Genomic DNA, 19610 nt, shown 5'->3' with positions numbered 1-19610 from the left:
CAAACACTTTGAGTGTTGGCTTCTCCCACTTAAATTTGATAAACTCACATCCGTATCCCTGGGAAACTATGTAGGTACCGTACCTGCTGGTACCTGCTTTGTTCCCAGAGGCAATGTGGTCTCCTGGATGAAGGGTTGGGTGGAGGTCAGAAAGTGAGAGTTTTAGTCTCAGCTCTGTCCCTCCCATGTGTGACTGCACAAGTCACAGCATTTTCTATGACAGGAGGGCTGGGTGGATGTTCCTCAGTGCCACCTATCAATGATGCCATCTGCCTTTGAACCTCAGGAGGGTACAGGAAAGAGTCTCTATAGGTTGTATTGATGGCACTTCTGAATTGATTTGACGGTGTCCGTCAGCACTGAAGCTGGCACAGGGAACACGCAGTGGTAGAAAATCAGCCTTCTTTTACTGCCCACAGCATGAGGTGTGTTCCTTACCTCCCTGTCTCCCATTCTTCTTGGAACTTGGGGATTCTAATACTGTACAGTATTGTTATTGGAGACTTACATAAGATAAGCCGTGTAAAAAATTTAGTACATTAGCCAGAGCATAATAAGGTTTGATAAACGTTTCTCCTGTCGTTGCTCTGTGAGCAAATGCCTGCAGGTATCTTTCTACCAGACTCCAGACTACTGGCTCCGGGGAGATGGCTCTTCCACTACACTTCTGCCCTCCCACTGGCCTGCCTTGGCAGGGACAGACAGAACTAAACCCCTTTAGTCTCAGCAACGTTGTTCTGGATCGTTTCTTCACACCAAGACCGCTGACATCTGCTAGCTCGGGGTGGGGGTTGGGGGGGGAGAATCGTTAGCACAGAGTCCCCTTTCCCTGTTTGGGTCTGGGCTTGGTGCTGTTCAAAGCCTTTTCTTTTATGATCATGATAATATCTCGTTTTAGAGCAGCTGCAGGGCTCTAAAGAATTCAAAAGGGTTTGTTTCCTGGGCCCCAGGATCTTGGGGGAACTGCTTCCCCGCCACCACTAAAATGGAAACAAAGGCTTTTCTTGATGGAGCTTGATAGAACACTTCTGGGTTCTCCTGAGCACTGGGGAGCTGTATAGTATATCATTTAATGCATGCACAGCCCCGGGAGCTGTCCGAGGTTAGGATTTATTCTTCTTAGAGGAGCTGGCTAGACAACGGGCTGTATGAGAAGGTTCTGGAAGTGGGGAAAGAAATCCAGGCCTGCTGCTCTCTGAATCCAGCTCTCAGCCACTGGGCACAGTGCTTCAGAGAAGATCTGAAGGCTCTCTTACCTTGTCCTGCATCCCTGGAGGGGCTTGAGTTCCTACTGTAAAAGTAGAGGACTACTGGCTGATGGGAGTTTCTAGGTGTTCCTTGTAGTCAGATAGCGTAACTCGAGCTCGAGAGGCAGAGAAACCTGCTTGGGGTTTAAAACTCTTAGCGCCGCTCTGAGCTGCATCGCGTCACCATGTGGCCTGCTTTTTGTGAGTGTCTGTGGAGACAGCTCTGCAGACCCTCAGGGGCTTCCCACCCTCTTTCCCATTCCAGGCCTTTTAAACCTGGAGAAGCTGCTCCGTCAGTTCCTTATCTCCAAGGACACACTCTCGGTCCGGATGCTGGATGACACACGGGACCCCACTCCACTCCTCAAGGAGATCCGGGATGACAAGACAGCTACTATCATCATCCATGCCAACGCCTCCATGTCGCACACCATCCTCCTGAAGGTGGGAGCCTGGCTGGGGTGGGCACTAAGAGGATGTTTCACTCTTCTTACCCTGTCTTTCCTGACTTGAGCTATGGTTGTCCCTCGGTCCTGGGATGGATCTGAATGCAGATCCCCTCTGTCTAACTCTGTTTCTGTGGACAACAGCTCCTCCAAAGAGAAGGCAGGATGATGTTGTCACTTGGAAACACTTAGCACCTGGTGGGGCTGAGACACCAGTTGGACCTAGAGTCAGACTGGAGAGGCTCCGGTGGGGACCACTTGTTGGACAGTGTGCATATAGCACCACTCATGTATGGCGCCGAGTGTCAGCCCATCCTCAGCCCTGACAGTGTTTCTATAGCTTGCAAAGTGCCTCCCTGGCCTTCCACAGCACAGCCCTCTCCAAGGTGACATGAGGTGCCTATGTTGTTGTCTTCATCATGCAGGTGAAGGAGAGAACTCTGGGAGGCTATCAGCTGTCAGAGGCCAGGGAAGCAGGGCACAGGACACCTAGTGGGAGCATCCCCCTCAGAGCAGGCACTTTCTATTGGGCTCACGATGATCTAGAGTGATATCCAAGCACACGGCCATGGAGCTTTGTCAGAGAGGCAGGGACCAGAGAGAGAGAGAGAGGGAAGTCAGGTAATTAGGGTCACATGGACAGCTGGCAGCAGCTGGGCAGCTGAGGTGCCACCTGGCATCAGTCCCTGGGCTAAGCATATGCTTCAGAAGGCAAGCCTTGCTCTAGGATCTTCCCGGGCTCCTCAACAGGCACAGATACATTGACCTCTCTTAATGCTATTTAAATTGCACTGCTGTGGTCCACTGGGGTAGCCAGGCTTCTTGTTAACCTCTGCCTGGCTGTGGGAAGCCCCCAAGACACTCAGTATCTGTCTCTCCTTCCCCTTTCTTTTCTGCGTTTTTTCTCCCTCCCCTGACCAGGTATTTTTTTTTCTTTTTAATCTAAGAGTTAATAAGAGATTTGAATGAGTTCTCTCAGTACCCAGGGCTGTCCCTTCAGCCTGTTGCTATAGTAATTTTCCACAGCACCAAAACCACATTTGTCTATGAGCACTCAACTTACGAAAGAGCACTCAGACACACACACACATACACACACACACACATCCACATACAGAGACAAACATAGATACACAGAGGCACACACACAGACACACACACATAGATACACACAGAGATACATGCACACACACACATACATTGACAAACGAGACACACACAGACACAGAGATACACACACTCACACACACAGAGATGCACACACATGCACACACACAGACAAAGACAAACATAGAGACAAACACAGGGACACAGAGTCATGAACACACTCAGACACACACAGAGATATAGATACAGAGGCAAACATAGACACACACATAGACACACAAACATAGACACAGAGGGAGATGAATACACAAAGACACAAACAGATACACATACAGAGACAAACATAGACACACAGACATAGAGACACACACAGACACACATAGAGAGTCATGAACATAGCCAGACAGACAGCTACATAGACGTATATATAGCCACATAGACACACGTATATGCACACAAGCATACACAGAGACATGAACACAGACAGACAGACAGACAGACAGACACACACACACACACACACACACACACACACACCTTTTTTTTGCTTTTTCCCTTCTCACATCATTAGTGAATAGGCTCCTGTAGGTTTCAGGGAATGAGAGAAGCAGGCTGAGGGCCATCTTTCTGAGTAAGAGCTTCAGCTCGGTAATCAGATGTCCTTCCAGCATGCCTGTGGAGAGCAGACGCTGGAGAAGGAGCAGCTCTTTGCTAGAATGCTCTACAATGCCTGCCATAGCAAATTGATGTTACCCTACCCCAACCCACCCCACCCCCGTTCTACCCACACCCTGCTAACCTTCTGAGTTTATTGCTGAGATTTTAGAAATTACCCCCCAAAAAAAGTACAAAGAAGAAAATAAATGTCACTCACAACTCTCTCAGCCTTAACCTTTCCTAAAATTTTGATGTCTATTCTTTCTGCTTCAGACATCCCCCCGATCACCCCCACGCTGTTTAAAACCCTCTGTAATCAGCCATTCTTTTTGCTCAACTATGTCTCACACATTTTCCATGTCATTAAATATTTCTCTACAGATATTTTAGTGGCTGTATCATTTCCTATCATGCCCGTGTCCCATAATTTATTTAGCCACCCCTTCATCCTTGTAGAAACAGGTTGTTTCCAATCTTTTGCTATGATAAATAACGTTAGGGCACACGTCTTTGTGCATAAATCTCTCTGCACGTGCGTTCATGCATATTTCTTTAGCATATGCTCTCAAAGTGGAATACCAAGTTCAAGCGCTACACGGCCTGAAGGAGTTTGGGATGGCTTGCCACGCAAACCATTTGCATGCACAGACGTGACATACGGTGTACCTTTGCCAGCACTGAGACGTTCTTTTAAACATATCCCGTTTCTTAAGGATTTTAAGCAGAGGAGGAGGACATGGGATGGATGAATGGATTTATTTAGTGCATCATGCTTTCAAAGCTAACTATCTCTAGTGAGCATCATTAGCGAACAGATACTCTGGGTGCCCCGTGGCCAGCCTTTCTAACTTCCCCTCCTGCTTCTACTTACACTCTTGCATTTTACAGCCAAACTGATCAATGAACTGGGAGGCCTTGGGGAAGCCTGGTCCCTTGCTTCCCATCTGACATCCTGGTAGCCACAGGCAGGCAGTAGTCCCACCAAGCCTGGCCTCTATCCTCGGGCTTCCATGAGGCTCCACGTTTGTCTCCTGGGGCTCCTGGGGCTTTCTGGGCCCTGGTATGCACTTGGGAGCCCTGCTCTGGTTGACAGCTCTTGGCAGTTTCTTGCTTTGAGGAGGCTTTGCACAGTAATCCCCTACTTTATTGAGTGGCTGTTTCATCGACGAACTTTCATATTTACCCAGAATTCGTGTCTTTAAAAAGCAAGGCTCTCTTGTCTTTCATCTCTAGGAAAGCAGGTTTCACAAAACGGATTTTAACTACTGACTATGCCCCTTAGCCTGCTCCTGGCTGGATGCCTGTCAGCAGCAGTCAGGTGGGTGTAGGCAGTGTTCGAGGCAGTGGTACTCTCCTAGGAAAGATGTGAGTGGGTACGGTAAGCTGTGAGCGGAGGGTGGCATCCTGCCTTATCGCAGTCTTGAGAATGGGGAAGGAAGTGTTAAAGGGAGGAGCCCAATGGAAACTTTGCATTCTGCTGCAGCCCCACACCATCTTGATCTTGTCACCAAGCCGTTCGTTCAGGTGCCCGTTGGGACTATGGTGATGTCAGTGTATCCAGAACCTCAAGCAGCTGGGGAGATGCAAAGTTAGGAGTGCTCTCAAAGTTATTTGAGTTCTTGGGAGAGAAAGAGGAAAATGCAATTATCCTGTTCTTGTTTCTCCCTTCCTCCTCCACAATCGTTATGACAAGAGACGTCTCCCAGTGGCCCCAGGGCTGCAGGATATATATGAAAATCTAAGGGACTGTCAGAAGGGATGAGGGCCCTGGAGAGAGCCAGGCTCATTACTTCCGTGATCTCTGTGTCAATTTCTATAGCGCCTGTCACACTCAAAGCCAGGCACACTGACAGGGAAGGTTGGTCAGGGGTGTTTATGATAGCTACAGAGATCAGACAGAAGGGAGGCTGTATCAAAGCCACAGTTCTCAGCTGAGGGATGGCACCACACTACCGCACAGCAATCAAGGGTGAAGCATGTCACGGGTAACTCATTCCTTAGCAGGAATGAAAGAATCAGGTTTGCAAATGATTCACTTAATCTGCAGATACGGCCTGCGCAGGTCTCCTGTACCTTCTGATAGACACAGGGTTCATTTGGGCTTGCTCTATATTTCTCCTCACAGTCCCTAAGAGTGCTGTGTGTACACTTCCATCAAGCATGTGGTCCTTGGCGGGGGAGTATGGTTTGGTTACAGTACTTGCCCACTTTGGTGAACCCATCGGAAGACTTTAGAGTACCTAGCACGGACCTAATAGTGGGTAAACCTTAGCCAAGGTTGCTGTTAGGATTCATGGAGATTATTCTAGTATGTTTCCTTATTTGTTTCATTTCCCTTAAATCCACTCTGTCTAGCGTAATACTCAGTCTCATTTGTGGGAGTGAGTTATACATAAGAACACCAGATATGTGCATGTCACGGGGTGGGGGGGAAATGGGGGAAGGTGGATAGGACATCCTCTAGAGGCTAAAGTTTCTGTCTTGCATCCTCTAGCTTCCAGGGCCACTCAAGGACCAGCCGGGATGTTCCTCTCTGCCTTGTGATGAGGGTTAGTGGGCTAGATAAATGGTCGAGGTGGTGTCCCCACCGCTCCCATGCTTCTAGTAGCTTCTCTTCTCTAATCTCCTTCTCTTTGCATTGCAGGCAGCTGAACTGGGGATGGTGTCAGCCTACTACACGTACATCTTCACCAATCTGGTAAGACATTCCCACAGCCCTCCTCCTTAGCATACTGTCGTCAGTGGCCAGGGCTAGTGGGTCTTGATGGAATGATATCTAGAAGATGGTGTGTGGGGAAAGGGAGCCAAAAAGAGCAGAAGCCAATATAGTGTCCAAGCATCATGAAGACACAGGATCCAGAAGCCTGTGGACCACTCACGCCAACACTGAAGCCCTGCGAGAATGGGGACTGGGAGGCTCTGATGTCACCTCCTCCAGCTGTCGCTGATTTTGTAGCAATGATTCCTCAGGGTAGCTGAGTACAGTTTCCAGCACGCAGTAGAGTGTCATCTCCCTCACAACCCCCCAATCATAATGATAACTCAGAAGGAGGAAAACTAGGGCACACGAAGTATGCGTGTCTGATGGTGTTGGAACCGAATGTGTCTCTGCAGGTCATCTGAGCTAGACCCCTTATTTTATGGATGAGAAAACCAGGACTTTATTGAATTAGGCTTAAGTACTAGCTTTGCCAAAATAGCAGCCATGTGCCCTTTAACAGAGCATTGAGCTGCGTGCTTATCCATCACGTATGGACACAAACAGGTACATCACGGGGCTGTTGTTAAACTATAGGACTTAACACATGTGCAAGCATTTTGAAATTGTAAAGCGTTAAGAACTGTGAAAATGTTGGCCGGTGGTGGCACACGCCTTTAATCCCAGCACTGGGGAGGCAGAGGCATGTAGATCTCTGAGTTCAAGGCCAGCCTGATCTACAGAGTGAGTGTCAGAACAGCCAGGGATATACAGGGAAACTCTGTTTCAAAACAAACAGACAAATGTGAAAGTTATCGTTACATATGTCACAATATATATGCAAATATGTATGTATATAGTGTAGATCAGTGAATATAGTCAACTCAACAGTAGTCAGAAACTAAGAAAACAAGCATTAAAATAAATCACCTCAGTGGAGTTGTGACTCAGTGGTTAAGAGCACATGCTGGTACTTCGAGGATCCAAGTTTGGTTCCTCCCACCCATGTGGGTGGCTCAAAACTACTTGTAACTCCAGCTCCAAGGGATGTGACACCCACTTTGGACTCTGCAGGCATCTGTATGTACATGACCACACTAACATGTAAAGATACATGATTAAAAATCTGACCTTTTAAAATGTATAATTTAATTTAGGAATCATGACAGGATAGCTAAGAAGTCACAGAGATAGCTACATATATTTGTTGGCCAATCTTGGGACCCACGGGGCTTTCCTTTAGGGCATTGCTTTAGAGTTCCATCTGCCAAGCCCCTCCCTACCACTGCTGAACCTTAGCAGCCACGGTGACCCTCCTCTCTCATTTCAGAGTCTGAGGAAAATGATACTGTGGGTGACTCTGAGGTGGCATGCTCACATGGTAGAGAGTCCAGGGGACCCACCTGGGCTTTTTCATCTTTTCTACTGTTTACGCTTCATGGTCTAGTTATCTCTCAGTTTGTCCAGTTTCTCACAGACTGGACGATGTTTTGTTTTTCTTCTGTATGCTATTATTGATCAGCATTAAGATAAGTTTATTTTATTTTATGAATCACTTGACTAGGGGTAGTCATTACTTCTCTCACGGCTGTGACTGAATACCTGACAAGAAGCAACCTAAGGGAGGAAGGGTTTATTTTGGCTCACGGTTTGAGGGAAACAGTCCATCATGTGGGTGAAGGCATCTCTGGGAGTCAGACTGGAAGCTTGGAGTTTGCAACATACCCTGTTTTTCCACTCTGTGGGCAGAGTGGGATCATTCTGGAACTAGGACCAGGCTGTAATCCATAAGGCCCAGCCCTCAGGGAGCTACTTCAGCTAGACACCCCACCTTCCAGGACTGCACACTTCCTCAAACAATACTGGCTGGGAACCAACCATTCAAACACAAGAGCCTGTGAGGGATGCCTTACATCCAAATAATGATGCTAGATAGCCCCTTCACCCAGATGTGCCCTCAGATGTGCACCCAAGTATTTCTTGTATACTGGGTGTCTTAGTTAGGATTCCCATTGCCAAGAAGAGACACCATGACCAAAGCAACTCTTATAAAGGCAAACATTTAATTGGGGCTGGCTTTCAGTTTCAGAGGTTCAGTCCATTATCATCATGGCAGGAAGTATGGCTTGCTTTGTAAAAACTCAAAGTGCCTCAGAAAGTATGCCATAGAGAATTCTATTTCTAGATATGTTATGAAATGCACTAGCCCCTTGGACAGGGACGACATGTTCACCCTACGGCAATAAGGAGCAGCTTCATTGAAGAAAGGTCTAGAAAAAAAGCTAGGGTCCTTCTGTACACCCAAGGAAAGGAAGACCACTCCAGGACAAGGAACTATACCCTCAGGTAGTTGGACATAAGATAGTTCGTGGCATGTCCAGAAGACAGCAAGGGTCTTTAAACTCATGCATTCCCAGGACTATGAGCTCAGCTGTTTTTATTCACTGTCTGTTGACATCCTTCTTTGAAAATAACCAGTGAGTTGTAAGACCCTTGCTAAGAAACAGAATTCAGCCTTGCAGCTTGGATGCTTTGGCCTTACAAAGAGAAAGATTGCTTGTTAGTAAAGACCTTGCTGACAGTGTGCATAAGATGGCTGAGAAGACTGTGTAGTCTTCCCCTGGGAACTCGGACAGGTCTCTTTAATGATCCTGAAGTATTTAAGAGATGCTTGTCTAGAGAAACAGGTCTGGATTGACCATCAGTACCACGGACAGCTCCCTCTTGGCGCTGCCTTGGAATTGCTAACCCTGACCCATCGGTTGGCCCAAGCTCCCAGAATGAAAGACTGTGTGAAGTGATGAACCAATTCCTTCCTTGTGGTATGAAGTCTCCATCCACCTGTGCAAGGAAGTCATTCCCCATGGCTTGAACATACATGGCCAGTTCATCAAACCTAACACTGCAGTTTGCTGTAACTGTTTTTACTTTTGTAGCACAGGCTGGCCTCAGAACTCATGGTAATCCTTCTGCCTCAGCCTCCTGAGTACTGGAGTCACAGGTGTCTACCACCATGCCTAGCCCATGGGATCATTTATTCAAGTCTGGAGTACACACAGAACTCCGTGTGTATTATATTATGCGCAGAGCAGAGAGCTGTCTCCTAGTGAGCACACCTGTGTAAGCAGCCTGTACATCCAGAAATAGAATGTCACCAGAACCCCAGAAGTCCCCCTCTCTCCCCTCAAAATGTAAAATAGAACAAACTCCTTTGTTTGCCTTTTTTTTCCTTCTTTCTATCTAAGGCTGCAGCTGTGAATCCAAGAATTAACATGTAAAAAGAGAGAAGAGGATTAGGCTATTCCCACAGCAATGCAAATGGGTTTGCTTAAGGTGAGGGGCCATCTGGGGCAGCCTGGGCAAGTTGGCAGGAGTGAAGAGAGATTAAAGTACAGTTCTGCTTTGTTCTGAGACTATGGTGGGGACAGAGAGAAGAAGGAAGGAAGGAAGGTGGAGAGGGGTGAGGTTGCCTGCACTGTCAGCCTTGCATGAGACAACAGCAGCAGCTAAGGATGGAGCTGGGCATCTCCGTGTCATCAAGCCGCTAAGCAAAAGGAAGAGAGTCATTCCCTACAGTAGTCAGAAATAGTTGGAGGTGCTGGCTTGGGTTTCTAGGAGGACAGTGTCCGATCTGGCACAGGCGATACTGTATCTTACCCTTCTTTCTTCTTGGAAGGTGATAATGTTCTCTAGTGGGAAAAATATATTCTCAAGTCAGGAGGCTCAGGAACCAAGTCTTCATACTACCTTGTCTTCTCTGGGTGACTTTAGGAGAGCCACACCGACTCTCAGTCCCCTGTTTTCTCACTTTAGAGATAATAAGATCCTGCCATGGACGTGGCTGAATGGTATGTGTCAAAGCCGCCTGAGTTTCTAAGGAACATTATCGTTTTTTCATAGTAGGAGGATGCTTTCCTCCTTCTTGGTGGGCACCGGGTGAGACTAGCTCTGCACTCTGCCTCAGCCTGAGTTCTTTGCACCTGGAATCAGCAGGACTCATGCCCGCCTGCGGGATTTCAAGCGGAAAGCAGAGATCTCAGCAATCTCACCATCTGAGTGATGCTGCCTGGGAGAGAGTCAAGAAACAGAAGCAGGAACGCTTCAGACATTAATCAGTGGGAGAATGTTCTGGAAGTCGCTTGCCAGTGCCTCGTTTTTCCAGCAGGAAGAGGATCCAGTAGGGATAGAACTTGTTTTAGGGCCAGTCTTGCTGCCTGGAGCTTTCAGAGTTTGGACACAGAGCAGAGGGGCTTTGTGGTGGCGGCAGATCTTCTACACACCCTGTAACTCCTTCCACACCACACAATACACTGGGCTTCCCTTCTCCTTCACCCCCTCTCTCAGGCCCTCAGGGAATCGCATCTTGTCCCCTGTCTCTCTGGCTTCTGTGACAGTGATGTGAGTCCTCAGGTCTGTCTCTTGAAAACCAGGATGGAGAACTGGAAAAGACACAGACCTGGGCATTTGATAGACAGGCCTTTAACCTTCTAGTCTGAGGAGCTACCCGCTGTACGGACTACTTAACCTATCTGAGCTCTGGTGACTTCTTTGATCAGTGGGCCCTGTACCTAGCTCAGGAGAACGATCGGCTCACACTAAGAGTTTAATAAAGGCAAGTTATTATGTGAGAGAGTCTTGGCTTTGCTTCTTGTGGGTTCGCCAGAAGAGAAAACATATTTTGCTCCCCAGAGAATGACTCTTAAAATACCATTGTCTTTATTTCTAGTGAATGATCAGTTACTATATGCATGAGTGTGCTTTCCGTTGCAGGATGTTGGTGTGCACGCCAGTAATTACTGAGTATTGACCAGATCCCCACACCTCAGTCCCATCCAGGTGTTAAGAACACTGATTGACGTAGGGCATGTGCAATAAATGAATTAAACTGACAGGTCTGGGTTCGATCTGTTGATTACCTATAGCAAGAGTTGGGACAGAATGGCCAATCATAAATTAAACATTTAGCCATCAATCCACTGTTCATGCTGCACAAAGCACAGTTTCTTTCTCAGTCAGGGCCTGGCCATTGGGGAGAGTCTGCATGTCAATCTTAAACTTTGAGTGACACTGGAGAATGATGTAAGAAGTGTTGCTGAGTCAGGAAAAAAAAATGAGGCTGCTCTTGGGTCCAGCAGAGCTCAGCAGAGTCTATGGTTTAAAAGCCAGGCTGCTGAGTCCAGAGGAAGCCTAACTCAGTGGCAGGGGAACAGGAAGGTGTAAGGTGCTGAGAGCCACTTCAGAGGCAGGAGACAGACCTGTGTTTGGGTCACTGCCCCTGCTCTGGCCAGAATAAAAGTGTTCAGTCACAGTGCACAGCAAGAGGACTTTAATTCTCTTCTTTATTTCCAGATGGATCTAGGGGTGCTCATGTTGGTGGTTTAATGCAACTTCTTGTCCCCATTTATGATTGTAATGAGGCACAGATCAGTTCCAGCAGGGCAAGTCTTTGATCAGGAGATGGGTCCGGCACCAGGATGATGTGGGAGCCCTGGGGCACGTGGCTGGCTCATGGGGTTCAAATTGCAAAACACGAGAAGTCATAGAGAGGGGCACATGGGGTCAGGTCCATAGAGGGTCATAGGAGGAAGTGAGGCCTGGCCAGCAGAATAGTTAGGTGTTAGGCTAAAGAAGGAGAGCATGGGCCGAGAAAGGGACAAAGCAGGGCAAAGCAGAATCACTGTGCAAAGCACAGCACAGCACAGCACAGCACAGCACAGCACAGCACAGCACAGCACAGCACAGCACAGCACAGCACAGAGAGCCAGCTCCTGCCCTGGTCCAGAAGTCACTCAACCAACCTTCCTTCTTTCTCTTATATGTTTTCTTTCTTCATCATCTCTGTTTTTGAGTGACTGTGTGTGTGTGTGTGTGTGTGTGTGTGTCTATATGACATTAAATTTGCCATTTCAGTGATGTCAACACTTTCCCATTTACAAACCATCACCACCATTTCTAAAACCCAACCCAAGCCCAACAGTGCCCATTTCTCTTCCCCTGCCCCTGGCAACCTCTGTTCTTTCTCCTGTGCGAATGCAGCTCTTCTCGTCCCTCATTCAGGGACCTTTTATAGTTGACTTGGATGGTGTCTGGCTTAGTGCTCTCAGTGTGATATTTTCTAGGTATATCCTTTTTGTACCATGTATCAGAATTTCATTTCCTTTGTTTTAACAAAAAATTCTTTCTATTAAGATAGAGATACCCACCATAAATTTACCAGTTTAGTGACATTAGCCTATCTGCACTGATAACAGCCTTCATCACCCTCCGTTTCTACAATGTTTTCCATCTTCCCAAACCAAAACTCTGATCTATTACAAGGGCACCCGGATCCCCTCCTTCTCCCAGACACGCCCTGGCCACGAACACACTTCTACATCTTTAACTGAAAATGACTCCGTGCTTCACGGAAATGAAGTCATGCAATATTTATCCTTTTGTGTCTGGCTTGTTTTATGTAGATTATGTCTTTAAGTCTCATCCTTCTTCGAGCTGAATAATATAACACAGTGCATGTATACTGCATTCTGCATATCCCTTAGCACATCAGTGAGCACTTGAGTTGTTTGGTATTGTGGCTAATAGTCCTATGAACACGGATGTGCAAATCTCTCTTTCACTTTCCGCTTTCATTCCTCCTGACGAGGGAACTCACTGGGCTAGACGGTTATCACCTTTTAATTTATCGGGAAATCACCAAACTGTTCTCTAGAATGACTGCACCATGCTTCATTCCCAATAACAATGAATAAGAGATGGCGTTTCGTTACAATCTTGCCAATCCCTCTTAGTTTTCTTGTTTTAGTAAGAGCTACTCCGGCGGGTGTGAAAACTCTCAGATAAACTTCTTCTCTCTCGTTAGAGTTTGCAGACTGGGCGAGTCAAAACCCCATGGGTGTAGTTGAGGGCCATTCTAATGAAGAAACTTTGTAATACGAGAAAGCAGCTGGTGTTTAAGAGCCCAGCCCCGATGGACATTCAGGACAGGTGAGAAGCCCTGCTTCTGAGGTGTTCGGTGACTTGCGTGGACCTGGGCCTCTTGGGACTTTGGTTTTCCCGTTAGTCAGGTGTGAATAGTGGTAATGCCTATATCTAAAGGTTCTTGGTAGGAATTTGAAAATAACTATTGGTGGAATTGTAGCCGCTACTCAGAGCTAACTACTACAGCTAATCAACCCGTAAATCTCTTAGCTTCACTGGGCAGAGGCAAACACACAGTCTCTTACTAAGGCGAGGGATGAGTTCTAGGACCGTTGTGAATAAAAAAAAAAAAATGATGCAGATGTTCAAGTCCCTCCTTTAAATGGTGTGACATTCTCTCCCCCATACTTTAGGTCTCTAGACGATCACTGACTGTAATGTAAATGCTAGCTGTTATTATTGGGAACCATTTAGGGAACAGTGAGAAGGAAGGTATCTGCGCGTTCTCAGCACAGACTGCATGTCCCCTGACTATTTTCTGTTGGATGAATCCATGGTGCGGAACCCACAGATATAGAAGGCAGACTGTATATTTCTTACCGCAAGTTCAACAAGGGTAGCCCTGATAGAAATAGCCTCAAATAAGGTCACTTAGGGTCCCGGGCATCTTCTAGCTTATAAATATGTCTCATAAAGCCCAGGGATGGGGAAAAACATGGAGGCTCACACACAGATGAGTCAAGCTCATCTTGAAGTGAAATGCTGCAGATCACTTCTTACAATTCCATTGGCTAGATCTCATTACGAGGCTGCACATCCCTGCAAAGGTGTCTGGGAAATGTAGTTTAGTTGTGTGCCTGGACAGAAGGGGAAATAGGTTTGGTCATCGGCAAGGAATCTCTGCCACATTATTGAATTACTAATTGCTACTGCACTTCTCTTTTGTGTATGCTGCAAGAGCAATTGACACCAGGAGCCTGGCTTGTCTATATCAATGAGAACTGATCCTAAGAGTGGGTATTAGTACCTGTTGACTCCCTGGTAACCAAGATTGCTGAAGGCTTAGAGTGTGCCTGCCTGGATGGGGTGCAGACAGGCCAGTTATGAATATATTTTATTTGGCTGTTGAGTGGAATGGAATGGAGCCTCTGCCCTCCAGCCTGCCCGGCTGCAGTTAGAGGAAACTTTATTTCACAAGGCACATGCAGGTTGGATACAGGACATGAAGAATTAAGGCTCTGGGCAAAGCCCTCTCTGGTATTGTGGCTGATGGGTTTGAAAAGAAGAGGTGAAGGAGGAAGCTGGGTTTGAGTTAATAAATCTGGAGGGTTTCTTCAGCTACTAATGAACCCAGCAAGAGCTGCAATCACTTCCTAATAGGAAAGATAAGATCACCCTAATCTACTGTCAGAGAGCCCAGGCAGGCGATGTGCCCTAGGAGGGAGCTGCCACCTTGGTGGGGAGAATTGTAGAGATTTAGGGGTAAAGTCAAAAGTCTCATGGGATGCCAAGGAAAAGCTGGAAAGCATGAGCACCAGGAGCCTGGGCATCCTCTAGCCTCACAGACTGCCTGGATCTCTGTCCTCCCCACCATTCCGGTGATGCTGCCGCTGTAGGGTGCAGATAAAAGCAGCAGCTCCCAAGACTTGTTCCCTGCGGGAATCTAGAGAGAGGCTAAGGAGGAATAGTTATGGCAGCAGGAGGAGTCGAGGCACCGGACTGGCAGTGAAGCTGCTGAGACACCAACGGCTAATCCTGCCACTGACGCTGGGTGACAGCGATGGCTGTACTAGCCGTTTATTGAATGACTTCTCCGTGCAGGGCCCTGTAAACACTGCGCCGTGGTTATTTTCTCATGTAAGCCTCACATCAACTCCAGCAGAAACAGCTATTTTGTTCCCATTTACAAGAGTTGAGGCCGATAATGCCTTGGTCCCTTGCTTTTAGCGGAGCCAGATCATAAAGCCAGGCAGTTAGGTCTGAACCGCCCCGCTTAGTCATTCCGTTGTCTACACAAGCCATTCGTTCTCGGTGAGCTTAGTTCGCTGTCTGTTTATTGTGGTTTTTGCACGAGGAGATCTCTGAGGGTCTTTCTAAGCCTTGGACGTGTTTCTCTGTGTGTTGGTTGGGAGCAATCCAATTCACGATGTCCTGGGAGATAGAACTGTTTTCTGGAAAGCGAGGAGAACGACACACTGAATGGAGGCCCCGCGTGGCCCTCAGAAAGCAGTGTCTGTTTAGGTCTTTTCTGTCACAATTATAGCCAGATCCCAGCAAGCACTGCAGTAATCACCCTTCCACGTCCCAGGCGCTCACTGTTTCAGCAGAAAAGGTATGTGCAGCTGGCCTTCCTCCCCTCGGTTCCTTTTACTGCCAAGCAGACTTGAGTTTGTATTTATTTCCAAAGGCTTATCAGCAAGATTAGCCATAAGTAATTGAAATTGCTAAAATTATTACAGGAAGGGGAACCAGGGCAGACACACAGAGAAAAAGGCAATTAATTTCTGGAGAAAGGGTGAGTGCCTTTATCCCAATCTCCTGCTCCTATCTACGGCGAACCAGCCCTGCCCATCTTCCAGGTGTTACTTAAATGTCATTCTTCCACTGAAGTCATCCTGACACATCACCAGGTTGAGTGTGTTGTCATTTTCACAGTTGTGTCTGTGACACTCTCACACGCACACATACAGATATATGGATGCCCACACTCATGCTCACAAATGCGTGCCAGAGAAAGACATCAGATCTCTCGGTCTGTTATTCTTGGTCTCCATCCCTGTACCTAGAGCTTCCATTTTAGCTAGGTTGGCTGGCTAGCCAGCTCCCAGGACCTACCTATCTCAACATCTAAACACCCAGGTTCAGGCATAGTGGTCATATTCAGCTTATGCATGCACGCATATTGAAACTCAGGTCCACACACAGGAAGTACTCTTACCCATTGAGCCATCTCACCAGCCTCGCTCACAGTTAGCCCTGCCCAGGCTCTAAGCTTCATAAAGTCCAGACTAAGTCTGTCTTATCCATCTCTGTAACCCTAGTGGCTGACCAGAACATAATAGATGCTCAACTAATGGTTATCGGTTGGGTGACTAGATTATTCACATTCTAAGAGATCTGGGCATGGGAGTTCTGGCTAGTGGGGGGATAGCTCATCTCCTTACATCCAAAATGAGTTCAGTTCATCCCACAAAAGCTCTCCAGCTGAAAGGAGCCCAGGGGGTTGATTGGCTGCTGTCCAGCCTTGGAAGCGTTTCCCTGTCCCTAAGATACCTCTGCACATATGTAGCCCACATAGTCATGGGTAACTGCCGAGTCTCACATGCCCTTCCTCTCATTCCAGCCTGGATAGATTTGGATTGAAGGGTATGAGGACCCGGCAAGGTGGGTTTATTCAGGATCCAACAGGCAGAGTTTGGAACATGGCAGAGGTTGAGAGATGTCAAAACCTGAGGTCAGGTTACTTACTGCTGAGAATGATTGTGGCAGCAGGAAATTGAAGGCTAGCCATGATTGATTGTACCAGGGGGCTTCCCTGTCATCAAGAGGTACCGATGGCCACACTGTGCCCTGGTGATCTGAGGTCACGTGGCTTCTTGAGGCCTAAACCTGGCACCTGACTTGTAAAGTGAGAGCCCAAGGGTCTTCAGAACAAATCCCATCCTTCAGATCTGAAAGGTCACTTTTAGAGACTTCCTTTCCCCCTTTTCCCCAGGCTGGCCTCAGGAGATGCATGACAACAGCAGTGGAAGCGGTGTTTTGTTTCCTAGAAGCAGGCAGGGCCTCAGATCGCAGGGAGTGTGACTTTTACTCTGCGGCCTTATGTTAGATGTTCGTGTGGCAGCAACTTTACCTGTTGGACTTCGTATCTGTTACTTTTCTCGTTGCTGTGACAAAATGACTGATAAGAGTACCTTAAGGAAGGAAGGGAGGCTTTATTTGGGTGAAGTCTGACAAGATAGAGTCCCCCATGGCAGGAAGGCACGGTGGGTGAGGATGGGGGAGCATGAAGGGCTGCCCACCTCGCACTTATAATCAGGAAGCAGAGAGAGATGAGCTCGAACACTGGTGCTCCACTCAGTTTCCCGTTTTTTCATTCAGCCCAGAGCTGGATGCAGGGAAATGGGCTATCACCATTCAGAGTGGATCTTACCTCAATTCAAGTTCCCCGAAAACACCCTCACAGGTGTGCCCCAGGGCTGGTCTCCTACATGGTTCTAATCCCGTCAAGCTGACAATCAAGATTGATCATCACAGACCCTGTAGCAAAGTAGGATAATGATGCTTCCTGAGGAGCGTGAGGAGGCTTCTAATCCTCAGTTGATGGCTGGTGAATCTTGCCTCCTCCCTGTCCCCAACCCTTTCTTCTCCGTTGACTACTTCCACCTGGAGACCTCATTTTCCTAATGGCTGCTTCTGGCCTTCCTCAACTCCAGAGCTCTCACCAGGAAAAAAAAATGTCAAAATTGGGCTCACCTAGATAGAACTACAGTTTCTACTAAGTCTGACTTTATTCCAGATTGTTCACACTTTCACTGAAAGGGTAACACACACACACACACACACACACTCACCAACCAGCCAGCCAGAACTACAATCCATCAGTCGGACAACTTTCTGGGTGCCAGAGCAATTGATTCTAAAGTGTAGTTTATTGTAAAATTATTAAGAGTCCACACATATTTCAGCTTTATCGAGGCCTTTAGGAGAGCCGTTCTGCATATTCCAGTATGCTTTGGTGAATAAATGCGGATTTATACCAGTCCAGGGTAGAATAATGAAGTGAAATCTCCCCATGAGTCTGTGTGAGCTGTGAACGTCTTCCCCACCCCCCGAATGCAAGCCTGAGAGGTGGCAGGTGCTGCGGTGACAGATGTCTGCTGGGCCCACGCAGCCTAGCAGCCTCTTTAGGAGGATCTGTGACTCCAGCATGCTGTTCAGCAAGGACCATCCTTGCGGGTGTGCTCTGAATCACTGCTGGAAAGTGTGGATGCATTTGTAAAGAGCAGTGGTAGTGAGACCAGAAGGAGGTTCCAGGGGCATTAGGTAATGTTTTGGGTTTTGGATTTTTGTCCTTTAGATATTTTTGAGAATTCATACTCTTATACAAGGGTAGCCTGTCCTGTGTTAGGCAGGGACATAGAGAAAGCTTGGGTCCCCAGTAGACCTAAATCAGCGCCTTTCACCTGATGGTGGTTTATCACAAAGGGATGTCCAATAGTCACAATCACAGACAACAGTGAAACAATTCTCCTCATTCAAAGGAATGAGTATGACTGTCCTAAACAGAGATCAAACTCGTGAGCTGCCTCAGGGCATGGGCAGGGGTTGGGGTGGGATGGGGTTTGACTGGTCTCGAACCCAGTACAGCCCTGCTTCCTTCAAGGCAGGCTGCCAGCTGCTCAGAAATGTCTGAAAGGAGAACTCTGCCCCAGGATTCTGCCCTTGGCTCTGACCATGGGACCTGCCAACCCTGAGACATGAACAAGTGGGAGCAGCACTGCCAGAGAGCTGTAGAAACCTTTGGTGGCAGCAGAGGTCAACGGGCACATCTACCTACGATGCCAGATGCTATGGGGAGGGGACATTTGAATGAAGGAACTGTTTCCCTGTGGCTGCTCACAAGCCTTTCCAGGAAGAGAGATGAAAACCTCATAGGTAGGACCTATCCCTTGATGAGTGTAGATAGCCAGTTGTCCCAAGCTGCTAAAACCTGCTGTGTTTGAGATACTCTGCATGGTTTCTCCGTGTGTTTTCTCCTCATGGTGAGAGTTGCAAGGAGGTCCATAAATGTCCCAGTGAAGGGAGGATGAGGCATGAAGCGAATTGGCGACATGAGCCCCAGGTCTACAGAATCATCAAGAATGGATACGAGCCAGTTATGCCTTCATCCTCCTCAGAGCTGGTGTGGAAGGAGGAGTCTACCCTGTGGCTTCACAGTGGCACCATACTGACTGTCGCTGTACCATCTCGTTACTGAGGCAAGGCAGGTGTGTGTGTCTGCAGGAGTCAGGAGGTCTCTAGCCAGGTGGGGCAGGGATATGTGAGAACAGACAAGGTATGCCGAGGGTAGCAACTGGAAAAGCCTTCTGTAAGGTGCTGTGACTCGGGGTGGAGGCATAGAAGCACTGCAGTGGTTCAGAGGAACCAATTATCAGGCAAACATCTTTGTTGATGTTGGACAAACAGGTTGAGAGCAAAGATCAGCCCCCTTGGGGCTCCCGGATCTGAGTTAGAGGTACGTGTGTTTCATCTATTTAATACAAGTTGGAGCTCATGCCTGTCTTTGCTTTCAACTCTGGCACACACATCTGAGTGTCTCCGGAGCCCAAGTAAGCTTGTTACTGGGTGCACCCGGCTGTTTGTAGGAAATAAATTAAATTGAAGTTAAGAAGCAGGCTCTGGGGATGTCTCTGGCTTAGTCTCTGAAAACATAATGGAACTGTCCCCTCCGACTGTCCAAGCCATCTGTCTGATAGGGCTTAGGAAGAGAGGGAGACGATGATGACTCCTGTCACAGAGTTCTTAAACATTCAG

The 19610-nt window shown here is 47.6% G+C and overlaps 1 protein-coding gene across 1 annotated transcript in view; it reads left to right on the top strand.

The window, feature by feature from the left end:
- Grik4 (glutamate ionotropic receptor kainate type subunit 4) overlaps positions 1-19610 on the top strand; it is a 174614-nt gene that overhangs the window by 28066 nt on the left and 126938 nt on the right. Inside the window, exons 4-5 of the mRNA XM_028755739.1 lie at positions 1513-1691; positions 6102-6155. Coding sequence (XP_028611572.1) covers positions 1513-1691; positions 6102-6155 — 233 coding nt within the window. The remainder of the gene's footprint in view (positions 1-1512; positions 1692-6101; positions 6156-19610) is intronic.

Source organism: Grammomys surdaster, unplaced genomic scaffold (genome assembly GCF_004785775.1).
Source record: "Grammomys surdaster isolate TR1022 unplaced genomic scaffold, NIH_TR_1.0 126086, whole genome shotgun sequence".
Taxonomy (NCBI): Eukaryota; Metazoa; Chordata; class Mammalia; order Rodentia; family Muridae; genus Grammomys; species Grammomys surdaster.
Note: the sequence above shows the minus strand (reverse complement) of the source record. Positions and strands in the feature narration are given on the sequence as shown.